Source organism: Micromys minutus (genome assembly GCF_963924665.1).
Source record: "Micromys minutus genome assembly, chromosome: 20".
Taxonomy (NCBI): Eukaryota; Metazoa; Chordata; class Mammalia; order Rodentia; family Muridae; genus Micromys; species Micromys minutus.
Window position 1 is genome coordinate 49,600,396 of NC_137955.1, and position 19,514 is coordinate 49,619,909.

The 19,514-nt window shown below is 48.7% G+C and overlaps 1 protein-coding gene across 1 annotated transcript in view; it reads right to left on the reverse strand.

The window, feature by feature from the left end:
- Window positions 1-527: 527 nt before the first annotated feature.
- Window positions 528-19,514, reverse strand: part of ADAMTS16 (ADAM metallopeptidase with thrombospondin type 1 motif 16) — a gene marked incomplete at both ends in the record, with an annotated part of 114,564 nt that continues 95,577 nt past the window's right edge. The window contains 5 exons of the mRNA XM_080933764.1: window positions 528-643; window positions 1,741-1,888; window positions 7,769-7,993; window positions 10,193-10,387; window positions 10,474-10,675. Of these exons, the coding sequence (XP_080789890.1) occupies window positions 528-643; window positions 1,741-1,888; window positions 7,769-7,993; window positions 10,193-10,387; window positions 10,474-10,675 (886 nt within the window). The remainder of the gene's footprint in view (window positions 644-1,740; window positions 1,889-7,768; window positions 7,994-10,192; window positions 10,388-10,473; window positions 10,676-19,514) is intronic.

The following is a 19,514-nucleotide window of genomic DNA, read 5'->3' on the forward strand; positions in this document are numbered from 1 at the left end:
CCCCCAGCAGGTACCTGTTCCAGGAGCCACTGGGGCAGGAAGGAGTTAGCCTATACCTGCCCCTCAAACCGTACACCTTTCATGATGAAAATGTGGTCTCCAAAGTAGGGGGGAGGCTGGTGTGCTGGCTGCACAGAAATGTGAACATTTTCCTGATTTCATGGTCTTTTTCTTTTACGAGAGCCATCCAGCACCTGCTAGCTTGGATCTGGCTGTCTTGAGAGTTTGGTTTGGCTGACAGTGGGCACGGGAGGAGAGATAGGTCTGTGCAGTATCCCAACCAATGACTCTCCTATTCATGTGCAGGAGGTCAGCCCTCAGGCTCCCACTGCCCCACCCAACCAGGACAACAGAACACGTCTTTGTGGGTGTGGTTGTGTGTTCTCACACTCGGAAGCTCCAAAGAGCAACAGTCCTTCTTCTAGCTCCTGTCTCTCTGGAGGCTTCTCGGTGCACACTGCGGAGCTCTCTCGGCAAGGCTCTCTCTGCCACGGGGACATCCTCTTGTGACCAGGACTGGTCCCGGCTCACAGGTTGGACCTGGAGCAGGTGTTGCAGCATTGCTTGCTGTAGAACCGATGGCTGCACATGCCGTGCTGAGGTACCAGGTAGCACCAGTGGAAGAGGTCTTTGCAGAAGGTGTCTGGAAACAAGCACACTGCATGTCAGCCCGAGACTTCAAGAAGCAGTACTGAACTCTACCAGCTAACGCTGCTGTACAAAGAGAAGTGAATTTGTTGTTGCCAAAGAAGGGCTCTCCTCCAGGCTGGTTATGGTTTGAATGTGAAACCTCACCTAGAGACTGTCTTGTCTGAATTCTTGGTCCCTAGTTGTTGATGGTGTTCTGGAAGGTCATGGGAACTTGAGAAGGCTGAACTTTGCTAGAAAGGGTGGGTGGTGAGGAGTATGTCTTGAGGTTTTAGACCCTGGTTCTGGCTTTCCTTTGGTCTCTATTTCTCATTATGAATACAATGTGAACAGCCACCTCACACCCCTGCACCATCCATCACCCAGCCCCTACTTCCAGGACTGTATTTCAGGTACTATAAGACAAAGGTGGATAGCAGGGGTTGAGCGGTGGAGGAACCAACTCCCTGAAGGTACTTCCATAGGAGTATTTGGTCACAGCAAGTGGACAGATACTAATATGAGGTGTTAAAGGTGTCTTGAGGACAGTTGTTTTTGTAAAACCCTTCTTAGAAAACTGGGGTCTTCCTGTACTAAATGCACACTGATCCACCTCCTTGTTCACCCAGGATGTATAAAACCTAGCCACCGATTGAATGCTCCACCCGCAGGCTGCCTCCCAGATGACCTGGTCTAAGATTCTGCCCAGGCATCCAGGGTGCTCAGGTTCCTCCATCACCTAAGGCCTTTTGCATGTACATAACGGTGGTTTAGAGCTCACCCAAGGAATAAGGAGGTTTTGTGTCATTTCTTGGTTACTTCTGTCAAAATTGTCTTTCTAATTACCACAAGAAGAGATCAGCATACGCCTTTTAAAAGAGAGACACAAAAACAGAGACAAGAGGCTCTCTGTCCCTTCTTGGGTAGGATAAAAGCTTCAGGGATAGCTTTGTGACTATTTCATTGTAAAAGTGGAGGAGGAGAAAATAGGAAAGGCCGCAATTCCAGGGTGTTCCAGCCAGCACTCCTGTCTCCTGAGCTCTTCTAAGGAATGTCTCCCGAAGTTTGACATTAGCATCAGAAGTGCCCGCCCGCCCGGGTGCTGTCACTCACCTCTCTTCTCTGCAACGGGGCAGAAATGGGTGTTGCATGCGGAGGAGGTCTCAGGTTTCTCATGCAGGAAGCAATCTGAGGCTGGCCGTTCCCCCAGCAGGCACTGTACGGTCCTCCTCTGCACACCACCCCCACAGCTGGCTGTGCACTGTAGAGCCACACACATACAACAGTCATAAGCTGCCAGGATGCCAGCTCAGCTCAACTACTGGCCTGTCCGCTAGTCAGAGGGCAGACAGACATGGCCAAGGGTAGAGTGAGGTGGTGCTTGGCCACAAAGCAGACACGGCTGCTCCATCTCACCTTTCCTCCGGCACGCACCATGGTATATGTCCATCCCTCTCCCAGAGCACCACAAACCAGCCCATGCTGTGGATGCTCCGTGAACTGGCTGCCACCACCCTTCTTGAGGATCAAGTGGAGACAGTCTCGGTCTGTTGGGATGCTCTCAGGTGGGGATGTGAACCTGCAGCCTTGACTAAGGCTTCCTGGGATCAGTATGATGGGGTACAGAATACTTGCTAAAGACACCAGTGTCCTGTATAGGAACACAGGTTTCTGTGGATTGGTTTAAGATTTCCTCGAATCACGGACAGTGTAGAAAAGGAAAAGACTCAGATCCTGTCTCCAGGGAGGTTACCACAGGTTACTCTTCTGTGAAGAAAAAAACTAAGGAAGCGTTCCCCCACATCATTTTGGCTTCTGTTTAAGGTATTTGGGGATATGCGACTGTTGATTGACACTGAGTCGAGTGACAGGTACTTTCTCACCTGTGTGGTGCATTGTCTCGAATCTGGCCTTATTATACTCATGATGCCAAAACCCTATCTCTCCTCCTCTTGCCCTCCTCTGCTTTCAGAGTAGCCATATTTGGGATTAACTGTAGATAAGAGCCTCTGCCTAGAATGTTCTTGGATGAACCATTGTTAAACACAGGAAGCTAGTGCATGCAGGAAACAACCAGGTTTCTTTGTCATGGCAAGAAGGACAGTGTCTTTGGAGACAAGACACTTCCCGAGAAGACTGGGAAGCCACAGGGGTGTTAACGTCAGACCCTTTAGGACTACAGGCTCGGGACTCTCAGGCCCGGGTCAGCATGCCAGACCGGAGCTCTTTGACTTAGGACATCATGTCTCAACCCTGTAATCATGGGTCACACAGGAAGAACAGAGGGCGATCTGCAGAGAGCAGCGCTCACTAGCTACACAGGGGCTCTCTGACACTAGTAGTGAGCAAAAGTGTCAAGACGAACAGCAAGACTGACAGAGGAACTCTTATGGGCCCATGGAGAATAGCTCACCCATGAAAGAAAACAGCACAGTCTAGACTGCCTGACAGAAGCTGTCTTTAGGCAAGACTGTTGGCGCAAGAATGTTAAGAATGTGAGCAATTAAAGGGACACCTGGAAGAGGATGAGGTCAGTTCCCAGTTGGGATGTCCTGGTGTGTGGCAGGTAAACCTTAACTTAACTTGCTTAACTTGCAGGAATCATACTGTGAAAGTTCCTGACATGCAGGACTCAATCCTGTCACTCGCCCACACTTTCAAGGCAGCACACTGGAGCCATCCCACGCCAGGGAACTCGGAGCATTAGGAAAAGAACCGGCTCTCCCATGTCCACGGCAGCCCGCCAGTGTCTGCCAACTGGACACTGAACCTGTCCTTGCTGCCTGCCATCATCAGAGCATTCAGGGTGACCTCAGATTCAGTGGGACCAGAGTTTAGCATCATCAAACAAATCACCTTCCCTTCCCCAGTGAGGGAGGGAAGTTGGACACACAGTCCTGGGAATCTCAGCTGAAGGAACTGCATTTTGTCATTTCTTCCTCTGTGAGTAAAGCACCCTCGGGCCCTGAAGCCTATGGCTGGAACATTTCCTAGAGCTATGCTTCTTTACTTCAAGATCAGTGAAAGTCACCCACAGTTCAGTGTCAGCTTGTAACTATGGCAACCAGAACAAACAATGCTTTGGGCAGCCACTTGTTTTGTTTCTGAGTCCCTCCAGGGTCAGGTGGGTCAGCAGGTTTCCCACTGTGTGTTGCAAAAGCTCACTTCAGCCCTTTGTTCTTTGCTCTCTGTGCATGTCAGCCCCACCCCCACCCCACCCCCAGTCTCCTTCAGCTCAGGGGACACTGGGAGCTCTCAGGGCATGGGCAAACAGGACTGAAACAGCAATGGGCTTGGTCTCACTGGGGACATCTGTAGCCCTTTCTATCCACCTGCCTCTTATTCTTCAAACTGTGGATTGATATTAAGGTGATATATGATTGGACAGTGGAGGGGTAGGCGGGGGGGGGGGAAGGTAGGAAAACATAAGAGGAGCAGAGACTGTGGGGAGAAATCAAGATGCTGCTGGAGAAGGGTGATCTAGATCCAGGTGGACCTAATTGGTGTTAGATAGGTATGAATATTTTAGGGGATTCTATAGGTCTTTTATCTCATATAGAAGGACAGTTTGTATCTTTGTCCATTTGATGTAAACTGATTGTGTAGAGGGTTTGTGGATTGAGAATTTAATGTATAAACCAACATGAAAAGCTACCAGGCTTTGGAGTAATGTTTGTGCTGGGCGGTGGAGGAAAGAAACATGCCAGGGGCGGTCGTATCCACGGAGTAACAGAATCCGTGCGCTCGGCTCCACACTAGAGCGGCATCCGCAGAGTGAGACCATAGGGGTGGATAAAGGGTTAAGACATCAATTTAATAATTACTGCAATAAAACTGAATCTGTTCTGTTCAGCTGAGAATTCTGCTCAGTGTGAGAGTGTAATGTGTCCTAGCTTATAACAGTGCACCATTGCATCTTCTACAAGGCCAACTCCTGAAAACCGTGTAATCGAGCTACCAAAATAAAGCCTATGCCAGGGTGGGGGGATACCCAGAGGGGCCACCACTCTCTCAGAGGAGAAGGGGAGGGGTTGGGGGTGGAACTGTGTGTGTGGTGGGGACCAGGAAGGGAGACATCGATCAGGATGTAGAGTGAATAAAAAAAAATCTCCTATTGTTTTATATAAGATTCTGAGTTGGGCTGCATCCTTGGCTCTCTGTGAAGGTGGTGGTGGCACAGATTGGGATACACTTCGAAGTTTTAAAACTGTGATGTTTAGGTTTGATGTGCTTTGCCGTTTATTGATTCCTTTAGTTAACATCTATCAATCACCCCTCACTCCTTCTGCTCTCAGTGTTTGAAGCTCACTGGGGACACAGGGACACAGCTCCTGGCCTCAGGGCTCTTGGTGAAGCCACCGATCAGCATGTGGTCCTCAGCTTGGCTATGCAGCAGCAGTGACACTCAGGCCATCAGCAAGGGCAGCTCTGCACCTTCACCTCCCAAAAAAACCCTGGTCTAGAGAATTTGGGAATTCCCCATGGCGGTGCGGGGTGGATATTTGTGTAAGAAACAGTGTCTTAACTTCCCAACATTGGACTGAAGGAAAAAAGATGTTCGGCTCGAAACATTGGCAATGTTCTGAATAGATGAAGATTGCAATATACAAGGAAATGGAAAGAAAATATGAAGTTAGAAAATCTGTATTTCTTTGTCTCTCCAGGGAAGGGAGAAAATGTGGAAATTGTTTATCAAGTATGCAAACATAGTGGCTTCAAACTTAGCTGTATGTTTAGGATTTTCATCACAGAGTTTTTGGGTCTTCCATTTACACACAGATAAGATGCTCCTGGGGCTCCGAAGAGCCAGCAGCCCCAGGGTTGCAGGGCAGGGAGCCAGCAGAGGCCAGCAGGGTCAGTTGGATGCTTTCTGTGGCCAAGTCAATGACGGCAACTTTGGGAGGAAGAATGTTCAGTGGAGAGTGTGGACCATCAAAGCTTTGCCTTCTTCCTGAGGTTTCTCAGGATGTCCACTGGAGCAATCTGCTGGTAGCATAGAGTGTCTGCACTCTGTGTGGGCTCCCCCCTATTTCTCTACAATTGTCACAGGGTTTCAGTCATGGCTGTCATCTGTGAAGCCAACACTGTCATCTGACACAGCTGCCGGCTGACCTCACATAGTCAATGACCTTCTCAAATAACCTGTAGTGCCCTGCTGGTGGAGTGGCCCTGCTCTCTGACCATGTAAAGTGAGAAAAGTTTAAGCCATTCCTAGCCCCCAGCATGTTGGGAACCACCGGATTCTCAGTCCCGACTGAAATGACTTCCGTCAATCTCATAACTCGGCATGCCATAACCTGAGAGGGTAAACAAAACCCTTTGAGTCTGACCCCCGATAGCAAATCACCAAAACGCCCTTTAACTGGGACAAGGCGAAACCTGCCTGCTGTGGAAGGTCAGCCAGTCACAGACCATCCATGCCTACCTGAAAAATTTCCAATTTGGAAATTTTTTTTCCATGATTTATGGGCAGAGTCGCAGTTACAAAAAGCTTATGACAAACAGACAACATAAGCTATTTCTTGCTCCTTAAAGGTTATGATATTGCATCAACAAATGAGTCACAGCGGATATCAACTGTAGTCGATACAAATGACTCATTAGACCGATTGGGCATTTCAGATACACCGGGGTCAAGTGGAGTATTGATACGCCTCCACACGCTCCGAGAGAAGAGCCTGGACTGTAGAGCTGATTCCTGTCGGGGCTGGGATGGAGCATGGGTTGTTCAGTTCCACTAGTCATGTGGATCACATAACCACGAGCACTCTCTACTTCTCGGGCTTTGACCCAACACCTATTCCTGCAAACAGTTATGTTCTCCCCAGGAAAAAACTGTGAAGACAGGTGCTGCTTTTCTTGCAGTGAGCAGCTAGTTTGCCTGGCTCTTAAATCCTTAGAAGCTTACATACATGGAACTAGGTGGTCACCAGGCTGAAGAGCTAACCACAGCCACATGTAAAGTTTCACCGTAAAGCATCCTGCACAGAATCAGGTGTTTCAACATTTGAATTTCAGCAGGTGGCACTGTTTTGGGAGGCTGTGGAAGTTTCAGGAGGTAGGGCCTACCTAGAGAAATTGGTTTATATAGGGGTTTGTGGTAAGTCTTGGGCTGTGTGCCTCTCTCCCGCTACTAGAACAGAGTACCATAAAAGGACTGTCCTGAGCAGATGCAGGCCAGGGAGGTAGCTGGAGGTTCATCAGCTGCATGTGGGCCTCAGCAGTTCTGAGTTTACCCAATCTGGAAGGGCCAAGCAGTGAGGAGGCGGGGCATATGAGTGATGGACATGCAGAACCCAATCCCAGGCAGTGAGTGAGGAGGCGGGACATAGGTGAGTGATGGACATGTAGAACCCGGGGCTTGAAAAACAGAAGTCCAAAGAACTCAGGTGCCTAGACATCAGGTAGAAACGAGACATGGAAGGAGGGCAAGCCATAGGAAGGAAATGAGGCCGTGGGAAAGGAGAAAGGTGGGGATTTCAAAAGCCCCTAGAACAGTAGTTCTCAGCCTTCATAACACTGTGACCTTTTAATACCATTCCTTATGCTGTGGTGACCCCAACCATATACTTATTTTTACTGCTACTTCACAACTATACACTTGCCACTGTTATGAATTGTGATGTAAATATTTGTGTTTTCCGATGGTGTTAGGTGACCCCTGTGAAAGGGTCATTAGACTCCCAAAGGGGTCACGACCCACGATTGAGAACCACTGTCCTACCCTGGAGGAACCCTGCAGACCCTCAGCCCAGGCTGCTACTCTAGGGCGCAGGCACCGCGTGAAAATCTCCACCTCCTTTTCACAGCCACTTGGTTAGCTATAAACCAACCACTGATGATTTATTATGAGTCTCATACTTTTCCATTCACACCCATCTCTGGGGAATCTCTACCCAGGTTTTACCAAGAGTATTACATTTCTTTACAGTCGACGGCAGAAACATTTGCAGTGATACACAGGGGCCCAATAAGGTTTAGCAACATGTGGAGTCCATCCTCAGTAAGCCACACCCACCCTCGAGGGACCACCCACACGCAGGAGAGAAAGACCAGAGGGCTCAGTGGGCTTTAGAGAATGCACCCCACCAGGGAGAGGACCATTCCCAATGTGAGCCAGCTATCAACATAAGCATCTTACCTGAGACCAGGGTGAGGCAAACCAGCTGCCTCTTGGGGGGCCTGAAGCGGAATATGGAGGATGCTTGGGGCAGGGAATCAGGCCACAGGCACGTTCCAGTTCCAGGTCAGGCTTTGGCAGATGTAAGCACTTCTTGGAGGCCAGCTCTCGGTACTTTCCGGAGACGTACTTCTCAGCACATCTGAGAACTCTCCGTTGTGTTCCTCTCTGGCATGTTGCAGAGCACTGTGAGGAAGAGCAAGAAGAAGGGCTTTGGAGTGAAATCAAAAGTGGAGTGAGCCCTGATGAAGTTGCTTTAACACTTATGCAAATATAGACGTTTCATGGCTTGGGCCTTGGCATCTAAAAAGGAGCTGCAATATCCAGAAAATCCAAAGTTTGGTGTTGTGGCATGGGGTCAGCTGCTGTGGAATAGGGTTTTGTGCTGTGGTGTGGTGTTCGGTATTGTAGCATGGGGTTGGGTGTTAGGTCACTGAGGCAGGAAATGGCAAGCAAGAATAAAACCACCAAGAGCATAGAAGCATGGCATTGTGGGTAATAAATAGGGCCAGTCCAGGAAAAAAACCACATGAGGATGATTGCAGGACACGTTTACTGAACAATTTAAGTATTGGCCTGTCACTGATGGCATCAGAGCGACTTTAGAATAGCTCCCTGCACACTCCCCACGCCGCCTCTGCAGCCACAATATGGGCCCCTAGAGTATTCCAGCATTCAGAAACCTTCCCTAGAAATCTGAGTGGTTCTTGGAAGCAACCAGGCACAGGAGTGAGAGCATTTGCTCCCTTTGGGGTACATGCCAAGCTTGAGTGGTCCTTCAGTCCAATTCCTGCATGAGCAGAGAGGCCTGGACAGACTGACATGTGGACAGAAGGGACTAAGCAGAAATGGCTCCTGAGAGCAATGTCCTGTTACCACAGGCCCTGTCCCAGCAGAGCCTCAGCTCAGAAACAGGAGGAGGGATGGGGGTGGGGTGGGGGGGCTGGTGATGGAGAGAGGGGGAGAGAGAAATTGTAGGATTTTGCTAGTGTAAATTGGCGATGCTGGGGCATCCTCAGACCCCTGGACCAGGGTGCCAGCAGGAAATCTGAGAGAGCAGAGGTTCCTACACTCACTGGCTTCCAAGTGATTCCTTCAGCCGAGACAGAGTCCCCACTGAGAGACAATACTATGCTGCTTAGTAAGTCTGGTACAGATAGTAGTGCTGGTGTCTGTCTGTCTGTCTGTCTCTGTGTTTGTGTGTGTGTCAGGCTGTGCATGTTTATGTGTGTAAGAGTGCGGTGTTTTAAATTTCATGTTCAGGATTTTCTCTCTGGACACAGCTGATAGAAAAACACAAGTCTCCGGCCTGTCTTCACAGGCAGCTTCAGAGGTTTGCCCAGCAGCTTTCCAAATGAAGGTGGAAATCCACTCAGAGGCACTCACCCAGTTGCTCTAGGTGACAGGGAACCTGGGTTCTCTACTAGGAGCTGCAAGCTTACTTTACCCAGCAGGCAATGCTGCATTTAGTGTTCGGTGACAAACTGTCTCAGATGTAAAGCCCAGGGTCATCTTCCTCCCTAACAAAAGCACTGTGTAAGGTATGTGGGGAAATGGGGCACCTTAGGCTCTTCCCTGAGAAATATGAGCAAAACCAGGTATAGGTAGAGGTTTCCCCTCAGGGAATAGAGTTTTCTTTCTTTCTTCCTTTCTTTCTTCCTTCCTTCCCTTCCTTCCTGCCTGTCTTCCTTCCTTCCTTCCTTCCTTCCTTCCTTCCTTCCTTCCTTCTTTCCTCTATTTATTTGTGAGAGAGAGAAAAAAAGAGATAAAGTGGTTTTTCTGTGTAACAGCCCTGTCTGTCCCTGTCAGAACAGAACAATGATTTCTTAATACTCCATGTAGACAGCACATCCTTGGCTCCTGTGGTAAGATTTCTGAGGCCCTTTAGGTCTCACTTAGACAAAAGCTAATCAGGAAGCCTTTAAACTGAAAGCACATATCTCCATGGCTGGTCCTCCTGTGTGGGGTCTGGATATTCCCGAACAGTGTGAATGAGGATGTGATCTTCATTTACACCCGTGCTGTCTCTGGCTACACTGCGATGGCTCAGCACATGCACCTTAAGTCATTCCTACAAACATAAGCTGGCAGCCCATCAAGACCATCTTGATGAAAATAGGTCCTGGGTTTTCTGAATGAGTACATCTTCTCTGCAATCTGCCCAAGGCTTGATAAAGGACACCAATATTCCTCCGTGGTGGGCATCATTGTGAGGAAGGGTCCGATACCGAGGGAGGTCCGCATGGATGCTAGCAAGGCAGGTGATATGAGAGCAGGGCTCAGAATGCAGGAAACCGAACTCGGACAGTGTGAGGAGATGCAATGAAGGCAGAAGCAGAGGAGGGTAGAGGCTGACCCCACTCTGAGGGGATCCGGCGAGAATACCTGGGACCAGGCAGATACGAGCCACTGTAGCTTCTTCTGTTTGTGGCAGCGCTTGAGCAGACAGACCTCGTGGGTCCGAGGCTTGGGCTCTGAGGTGCAGGCAGCATCATGCAGTAGCTGGGCTCGAGCTGAAGGGTTGGTGCTCTTGCAGACCACCGTCCTCTTCCTCCAGCCCTTCCCACAGGTCCGTGAGCACTGCATGGGAGAGGAAGAGAGCAGAACTTTCAGCAAAGGCACAGTGCATGTTCCAGTCACCACCCGGCCTCAGCCCTGCCAGTTACCTCTGCCCAGGGCCCAGTGCTCCAAGCAGGTGGGCAGCTTTGAGAGTTGCAGGCTTGGTGAATGGGGGGTGCAGGCTGTGGACACAAGCTGTCTGAGATGGACTCCTCACGGAAGTGCGCCCTCCGCGTGCACCGCACCGGCCTGCTCTGGGTGCCCCCACCACATGTGCGGCTGCATGTGCTCCAGTTTCCCACAGACCAGCTGGTAGGGGACACAGAAGCCCACAGTGAGGGAAAGGACGGTGTCCTGGCTCAAAGGTAATAGACACATGTATGTGGTGACAGAGGCCCATGGTTTTTCGGTGACACCTTACACAAACAATGCATTCCAACCATGATTTTCATAGGAAGGACATTCAGACTAGTGCTAAGTGTGTCTCTCAGACTTTCAGGGGGATCTGCTTCCCCCATACTCCTCAATAGCCAGCCTTAGAATCTCCCATCTCCCTCTAACCCCCCCCCTTTTTAAGTAAAACTAGAAACCTTTAATCATTTCCTAAATAAAAGAACTTCCTGCTTATACAAACTCATGTTCGGCAGTTCATCCATCAACACCTGACCTTAAATCATGTAACACTCATGTACAAATTGTACTTGTATGCAAATAGAACATAGCTATTTCAATATAAAACCTGTGTGCAGATTTCAGTTATTTCTATGTGCATTCCTTGAAGATTCAAATTTACAAAACGCACAGCCACAGTACCATTCTGCTCTCTAACATGTGAGGGTGCCACAGGACCGTTCTAACATATCTGAAACATGATGGGATTTAACATGTTCATGGGGGGTGAAATATGGAGGAGTTGGATGGGTTGTGGGAGTAAATATGATCCCAATGTATTGTATGAATATATGGAGCTCTCGAAGACCTGCCTTATTTTCAGTCAATGACAGGAGCTGCTTCCTTAATTTCTTACCTCCTACAACTTGTTTTTGTCTGTCTGTCTGTCTGTTTGGGTTTTTTTTTTTTTTTTTTTTTTTTTTTGATTACAGGGTTTGAGCACATGTCTCTGTCTCTCTTAGCTGTCGGATAATTCAGATTTGATTTGATCTCTCCTTCAGCCATCCAGGCCATGGCCGGTCCTTTTGATAGGATGTTGGGACACACCCCATCATTTCAGTCTCCTCACAGGGTTTTTCTCCCAACACCACACTGTGGATCCCCTCTCCCATTGTAAAAGCATTCTTGTCGGTGGATGTGCTGGCTGGAGAAAATATAATGGGAATGGGTCCAAGTTCAGCCCAGTGGTGCCCTGCTAGGTCAGAGAGTAGCCTGACTGATCATGTCTGCACAGCTGTGTGTGGAAGGGCTTCATGGCCGTGATGCTCAGCCAGTCCTCTAGTGATCAAGAGGATACGTGCCGCACTGGGGGCTTTTGCCTATTAAGTCGTCTCCTTGGTTGAGTTTGTAATTCTTTTGGCAGTCCTAAGGCTAAGGTGGTAAATCTGAAAGGAGAAGAAGCTGATGACATTTCCTGGAAGAGACAGGGAAACTTCCTGGAAGAGAAAGGGAGGTACCACAGTGAGCTGCTGATAGCCACATCTAACTCCATGATGTCTTCAACCTCAGCTGTATCAGACGGCTTGGATTCAGATTTGCCTGGAGGAGCTGTGTACTGCTTCATTCCTGAAAAGATTCCATTACGCTGTGAAGCAGATTGTAAAAGGCCAGTAAAGTAAATTTTGAAACACATAAAAAAGGAAATACACAAGGGGTCCAGGAGGAACTGATCCCACATAAACTGTGGGAACATATCAGATTCTCGGTATCAGCAAGATGAGTGCTTTTTATTACATGCTAAACAAACAAATGGCATATCCTTCTGGCCAGGGACTGCTGTCTGCTGCTGTGGTGTAAAGGCTCTGTGTTTGAATCTTCTTGGCTGCTCTTTGGCCACCTCTGTGTGCTTTCATGTTGTTTTTATGTTTTCCCATTTCTAATGTTCACTCTCAGCCCTGCAGCCTTATAAATGGTAATTGGTGTCCACACTGGGGCTGTGAAAGACATCTTGGCTGCTCACAGGCTTTCCACACCTCCTCCCTAAGTCTCCTGTCTCCACCATCATAAGCCACTCCAACCGGGTTGATCTGTTCTCTGCCCTTCTCCCATAACTGCAGGTCGTTAAGAAAAGCCTTCTGCACAGAGATCATGCGGATTGTGTCTGCAAGTGCCAAGTGTCTGCTTTGCTTCACAGGGGCGGCTCAGGGGAATTGCTTTCATTCCAGCTGAGGACTGAGCTGCAATCCTTCTTGCTCCTTTGCTGACCAAGGAAGGGTTCCCTGAGCAAAGCTGACTGGGGACCAGCAGTGACTGTTTTGTTTAATTTGCCTGTCTTTACCAGTGGAAACAAGAAAGCTACCTTTCCTCAGCCAGTCAGAGTTCCAAGGCAGGGAATGGTATATCCAACCTTCACTGTGTGGACTCCCTTGCTGGGCCTCTGTGTGTTGATCTCACCACTGCTATAAGCTATAGAGAGATTGCTGATTTCTCTTAGCCTATATGTTGTATTTTCTGGGATCATTTTTTCTACACTAAGTATCCGTACTGACCAACAGCTACTAAGGTTTGCATATGGAATGTCCTCCAAAGACCAGGGTGTTGCAGATTTGGCACCAGCCCCTGGTGCCTTTGCCACAGGCAGGGAATGTTAAGAGGTGGGGCTAAGGATAGGAAATTAGGTCACTGGAGCACGCCCTTGAAAGGGATGCTGGGACTCCAGCTCTTCCGGTCTCTTATCTACTTTCAGGCCATCATGGGACAACAGCATTCTCATTTTCTCATTCCTGCTATGACGTGATAGTTCCCCACAAGCCCACATAACAGGGAAACCTGCTACCGAAACCTCCGAAACTGTGAGCCAAAATTAACTCCTCCTCCTTTTTCTGCTCATTCGCCCCCCCCATTTGTTACAGAAGAAGAGCACTGACGGACACACCACGTATTCCATGTTTCTCAGTTAAATACACCCCTCCTGCCCTTAAAGATTAAAAACAACATACAGCTTCATTCTATCGTCTATTGGTTCTGTTGGAGCTTCCCGGTCCAGCGTTCTGTTCCATTTTCTAGGTTAAGCCTCGGTGGATGCTTTTGGGTACAGTAAACATAGGGAATAATGACCACGCAAATCTAAGTCACAGCTCATTTGTAGGAAGCTGTGAGGAGAGTTAGGTTCACATAACTAGACCTCATCTGACAGGTGGGGACACAGAACAGCCCAAGCATTCGCCATCAGGTACCGGGTGAGCCTTTCGCATCCCTGAGTCTGTAGCCCGTCTTTCACAGACAACAGCATCTGTCACCACACTCAGGTCCCTCACCGAAACACCTTCTTTACATTTGTGAGCCCTGACACCTCCACCCAGTGCACATGCATGCTCAGGATGTAGGAACCATGTGCTTTCAGCTGCCCCTGTGGTAGGAAAGACTGGGTGCCAGCCAAGCTCTGAAGCCACACGAAGCGCCATCTTCACGTGTTGCAAGTCATTTGGGATCCACTACCCTTTCTAAGTGAAATGTTTTAAATGTAACAATTCACATCCAGCAGTAGATGCAGACCCTTTGAGGGAGTTGCCTTTCCACGGGGAGGAAAAAATTAAGTTAATTTTGAGCATAGCAGGCTATTCCTCAGCTGGGGTCGATGAAGGAAGAGTGCTGGAGGAGACAGATCCCCAATGACCTGTAGATCTCGTTTCTTATCAGGTGATGAGAATTTAGGAATTAGTCTCTGCCAAAGGGCATTCTGTCATCATCTGCTGATCTGTGGGCCTGCCAGGTAACCAGATGCACACACGGGCGCTGTGGAGCCAGGTCCGTAGGCTTGGTAGACTCTCCCAGTCTTTAGGCATGTGCTAATCTCTTGAACAACACACACAGAATCTCCAGGTCCTTCTAACATGTAGCAAGCAGGGAAGGCTCGAAAATCATGGTGCAATATGGCTGTTGTACTGTCTCCTGCCTTCTTCACCAAAGGTAGTTTACCTAGATGGCAGGCATATGCTGAGCAGAGGGCCAGGACATTCCTTGCCTCCTGTGGTGCATCTTTCTAGAACTCCATGCAGTCAGTGTTTTGCCCTGCTATCTAGGTCAGAATGGAAAGCCCACCCCTGACAACAGGCTGGCACAGGGCAAGGGCTGGTGCCAGCCCCTCTCCAGAACCGCAAGGACCGGCACTTTACAATTCCTTTACTTTCTTTAGCCTCAAAGGTTTGGACCACTTCTTTTTCCTTTGTAGGGTTGAAGGAGAGATGTGTAATGAGCCAGACACAGACCCAGGATTGTTCTCATGTCAAGACATGGGATCTCTCTGCCGAAGCTGTGGAGCCAGACGTCAAAAGTTTGTTCCAAAGGAGTCACTGTGGCATTAGTTTTATAGACTGCAAGGAGCGGGTGGCCTGTAAAGGTTCACTTATCAGAGGCCAAAATACTATTTCTACCAGATTTCCTTCTGGTATTGCCTGCCATTGCGTATTATCTTGCAAACTATCAGTAAGACCATGAAGCTTTACCTACAGAGGTAAAGACAAGGAAAGGAGACTTCTAGGAGGCACACAGGCAACAAGCTGACCTCCGTGCTCTGAATGGTCTCAGTTTGGCCCAGTTCCAATGAAAGCATTCATCTGAGTGATTTCTCCCTGTGGGCACCGGGCTGTACCAGGAAACTTCCCAAGATGCCTCTCAGAGTTACCAAACAGCTACTGAATGAAGGTAGAGCCATGGCTCCCGGAGAACCTGTCGTTTGTGTAGCTCCACCAGGAATGGGAGGCAAAGGGTGTGCCTTTGAGCCTGGTAGTGCATCAGATGCGACTCCCGTTGACCAGCCTTGTCTCGGACAAAGTTTAGCCTAAGAAGTCAGGCAGCCAGTGAGTGAGATGAGACAGGAGCGAGAATAGTTCTTAGTCCAGGTTCTGTTCCCAGGCAGCACAGAGGCCCACACTTGCCCTTGTTCCGTTGGAAACAGCAGGGCTCCCAAAGTTCACATGTCAAAGGTTCCATCTGGCCTCCTGCAGAGGAGGAAGCTGCTCCTTGGGCACTTGGGGATGCAAGCAAGGTCCTTTGCTTAGGGTTTTCTGCAGGACTCTAGCCACCACCTCATGTGCTTTAGGAGCTAGCAAAGCCACCCAGGAAGTTAGTAGAGATTGTCTCCAATAGTTTATTCCTCCAAGCCTCCCAGTTAATTCACCTTAGGAAGTGAGGAAATTCTCGTCTATGGAGGGCAAAGGTAGTTTACCCTGTGCTTGGACAAGTCAAGCTGAGGCAATGGGGGACCTCACAGGTGAGGACGAGTCTAGGTTGCCCAGACTGTGCCTATAGCATTCTGCCAATAAAGCACATGAGCGTCTTCCCACTGCCGAGCTCCCACTGAGTTCTCTCACGTTCCCCTCTCAGTAGAGAACGACTCAGATGGGATTCTGTCCTGGTGCTTCCGTGCGTCTGCGGCCTTCTTCCTGAGACATCAGCCATGTGGTCTGGGTGGTCTCCTCCCTGCTTGTGAGCTCACATCAGCTGCTCTAGAAGCTGGTGTGCACTCACACCCAGCCAAGCATCCACTCCTTGGAACTCCTCACCTCCTGAGGGAGCTTTCTGGCCTTGTCTGCCACTGAAGCACCATCTGAGAGGTGCCAAGCATACCCTTGGATGTCCACAGCCTTTTTCTGCCACTGATGCCTTTTGGGTTCCATCCACCCTGCAGCGTCAGCCTTTAAAACCTGTTTATGCCAGCTGAGCTTGTCACTGGGACTATGTAATGTAATTAGGCTTGGCATGGCTTTGTGAAACATGAGCATGAAAAAGGAGGCTTGTTTCTAAGAAAGCGAAGTTGAGTCTTGGGATGACTCAGTAAAGACCAGTCATTAAGTGGGGCTGCTGTCAAGTTAGGTGTGGCTGGGGGAAAAGTAAAATACAGAGAAAAATAGAGGTAATCTGAAGCGAATTTGTAGCAAGACAAGAAGGGGGAGTCCACCCTTCGTTCCAAAACTCAAACTGAAACCAGGAGCTCTGAGCTTGTAGGTGGATCCTTAGGCACCAGAAGGGTTGAGCCCTTCATGAACAGGCCATCCTGGTAGCCTGTAAGTTTATCAGTTTTAAAAAAACAGTGGGTACACAGACCTTACCTTGATGGCTTGTGACATACTCTGCAGACATTCTCTATTCATACACAACCCCAATCAATAATCAGTGGCCGATCTCGGCTCCTGCTTCCTGCGAATCACCCTGGACTGACACAGGATCCTGGCCACTGTCCCACTCCCAAGCAGAGCCTCTTGTCCCAGCTGTGGGGCTTCATGCCTTCTAATGCCTTCACTTTGCTTAGCTGAGTGTCTACTGTCCCCCACTGTGGAGCCAGAGTCCCTCGCCCACGGGCCAGGCAAAATTTCTAACCTGATAGACATTGAGAAATCCTACGGTAAGGAGAGGCACACCGGGGATTATCGGTGTTAATTATTGGTGTTAATTAAGGTGGACTATAAGCTGACAGCATGAGAGAAAACATTCAGCAAGGCAGCGACAGCTCGAAGGACAGGATCTATGATTCGAGCGTGACAACATGTGGCAGAGAGGGTTTGGGGGCCTCAGATGATGTCTGAGTTCCCGGAAAATGATGGTGGAGAGACTGACTGGACAGCATAGAGAGAGAGACCTCTGCGTCTGTGGGAAGGATCAGCAGAGCTCCTCTGAGGATGGTCTGCCCCCTGGAAGCTACTGCAGCCTGTCACTCATTAGCATGGCTCACACTGACTGCCCACAGGATACATTCTCCAGAGATGGCTATTTATCACCCACCACTTTTGTGAGACGCACAGGTTGAAGGAAACACGCAGTCTCACAAATTCACAGTGGCCATCTCCTGGGCACAGACACGAAGCTGTTCTGTGTTGGACCATCGTGCCATCTCTCAAAGTTTCCTTTTAAGGCTCACCACAGCGAACTTGTGTTGGGGCAAACCAACCAGTTTTTCCCGTGGATGCATAAATCCATCATGTCATAACCATTGGCCCACGGGGTTATGCTAGTCAAAGCCTGCCCTTGTTCTTCACCATGGTTATAGAGTTTCTCACTTTCTGGATTCTGACCACAGAGGCAGCCAACTGTGGGAGAGAAAAGTGACCCTGGGTCAGGCTATCTGGATTCAAATCTTTGCTCCTCTTTCTTGGAAGGCATCTAAGTTAGAATGTTGTTGTTGTGAACAGACACCATGACCAAGGCAACTCTTATAAGGACATTTAATTGAGGCTGGCTTAGAGGTTCAGAGGTTCAGTCCATTATCAAGGTGGGGGCATGGCAGCATTCAGAGGCATGGTATGATACAGGAGGAGCTGAGAGTTCTTCATTTTCATCTGAGGACCACTAGGAGAAGACTGGCTTCCAGGCAGCTAGGATGAGGGTCTTAAAACCTTCACCCACAGTGATACATCTATTCCGAGAAGGCCACACCCACTCCAACAAGGCCACACCCACTCCAACAAGGCCACACCCACTCCAACAAGGCCACACCCACTCCGACAAGGCCATACCCACTCTGACAAGACCACACCTCCTAATAATGCCTCTCCCTTGGCCAAGCGTATTCAAACCACCACAAAGACTTTTGAAAAATCTTCAACATCCACATCTGTATCATCTGTAGACTAGAGTTCATTCCAACACCCACTTCATGCACTATTTAGAGAAACAGGAGCTGGTCTACAGCAGGAACTGCTGAACCACGAGCTGCTGTTCTCATTGAGATATTATCCTCCATTTCACCCTACCTGGACCTCTGCTCCTTAGCCCTTACCCTGAGCATACCCCATGTGGTGTACGGAACTCGGTGAACCCAGTCCATTATCAACTTCACACACACACATGGAGAGAGAAGTATGTTTCCTACTGCATTGCTTAGAAGTATGTTTTTGGAAAACTCTCAGAAGGGTGTTAAAAGTATGATCAACTGACATGAATTATTTTAAAGCAAAATAATAATAATAATAATAATTATAGAGACACAAACACTGTATGGCTTTGGCGTGTGAGTGAGTTCCTGTCACACACTGGTATAAAGCAATAAAGTAGCCACAGTGTCAAGAGTCTGCATGAATACTGAGACTCTCAATGTTATAAATGTTAAAATTCTATAAATGAGAGGAAAGGGAGGAAGAATGAACTAGGAAAGTTATAGAGAACCAGGTATATTAATACATTTCTCAAGAGTAGAAAGCAATTCAGTGAATGAGAAATACCAGAAAGGCCTACAAAAAAAGTGTCTTACATCTGTGCTGGAAGAATACCCTGGGGACCGTCAAGGTAAGTCAGCACAGGAAAAAACCACCTGTGAGTAGCTCTTACAAATATGTACTTCATATAGAGAAATGTAACTGAGTACTTGAACAGTTCTCAGGTCTACTGAGTCAAGAAATGGAAACACCGGGTCTTTTGTGTTTCTTTAGACAGTGCCTTTGATGTTTCCCAAAAGGATGAGGCCTTTCTTCCTCCTGTTCATGGCCACACCTACAGGCCATGGGCTCCAATGGTATCTTATTCACTGGCCAGGGAATATCCTCCTTATAATATTTAGACAAAAACTGAGCTACACAGGCACAAACTTGCATCCTACATAAGTGGGACAACTTCACATCTTCACACTTTGTTCCCTGGGGAGCTTTCCTGTCCTAGGACATGCCATGTTTCTAGCTGATAACGGAGACATGCCACCCCAGTTGTTTAGAAAATGAATCTGCTAACAAACACATTATCTAAGCTGCCCTGGGATTGTGCTGTGTAACCTAGCATACATGGCTAACAGGGTGACATGGAATCATTTTGTTTTTAATAAAAGGTGACCAGACACACTGCTCTCTGTGAAGTCACTCTCTCTAAGGGATGCAGTCACCTGGCCTGGGACAGGCAAGTGTCCTACCGAAGGGCCTGGTGATAAAAGGCTTAGGTTAGTGATCCCTTTGAGAAGCAGAGGCTTCCCTACCACAGCTCTTACAGCCATAGCTGTGACCATATAGATGCAGATTTGGAGGCAGCTGCATGGGGCCCATCTGAGGAGAGGTTG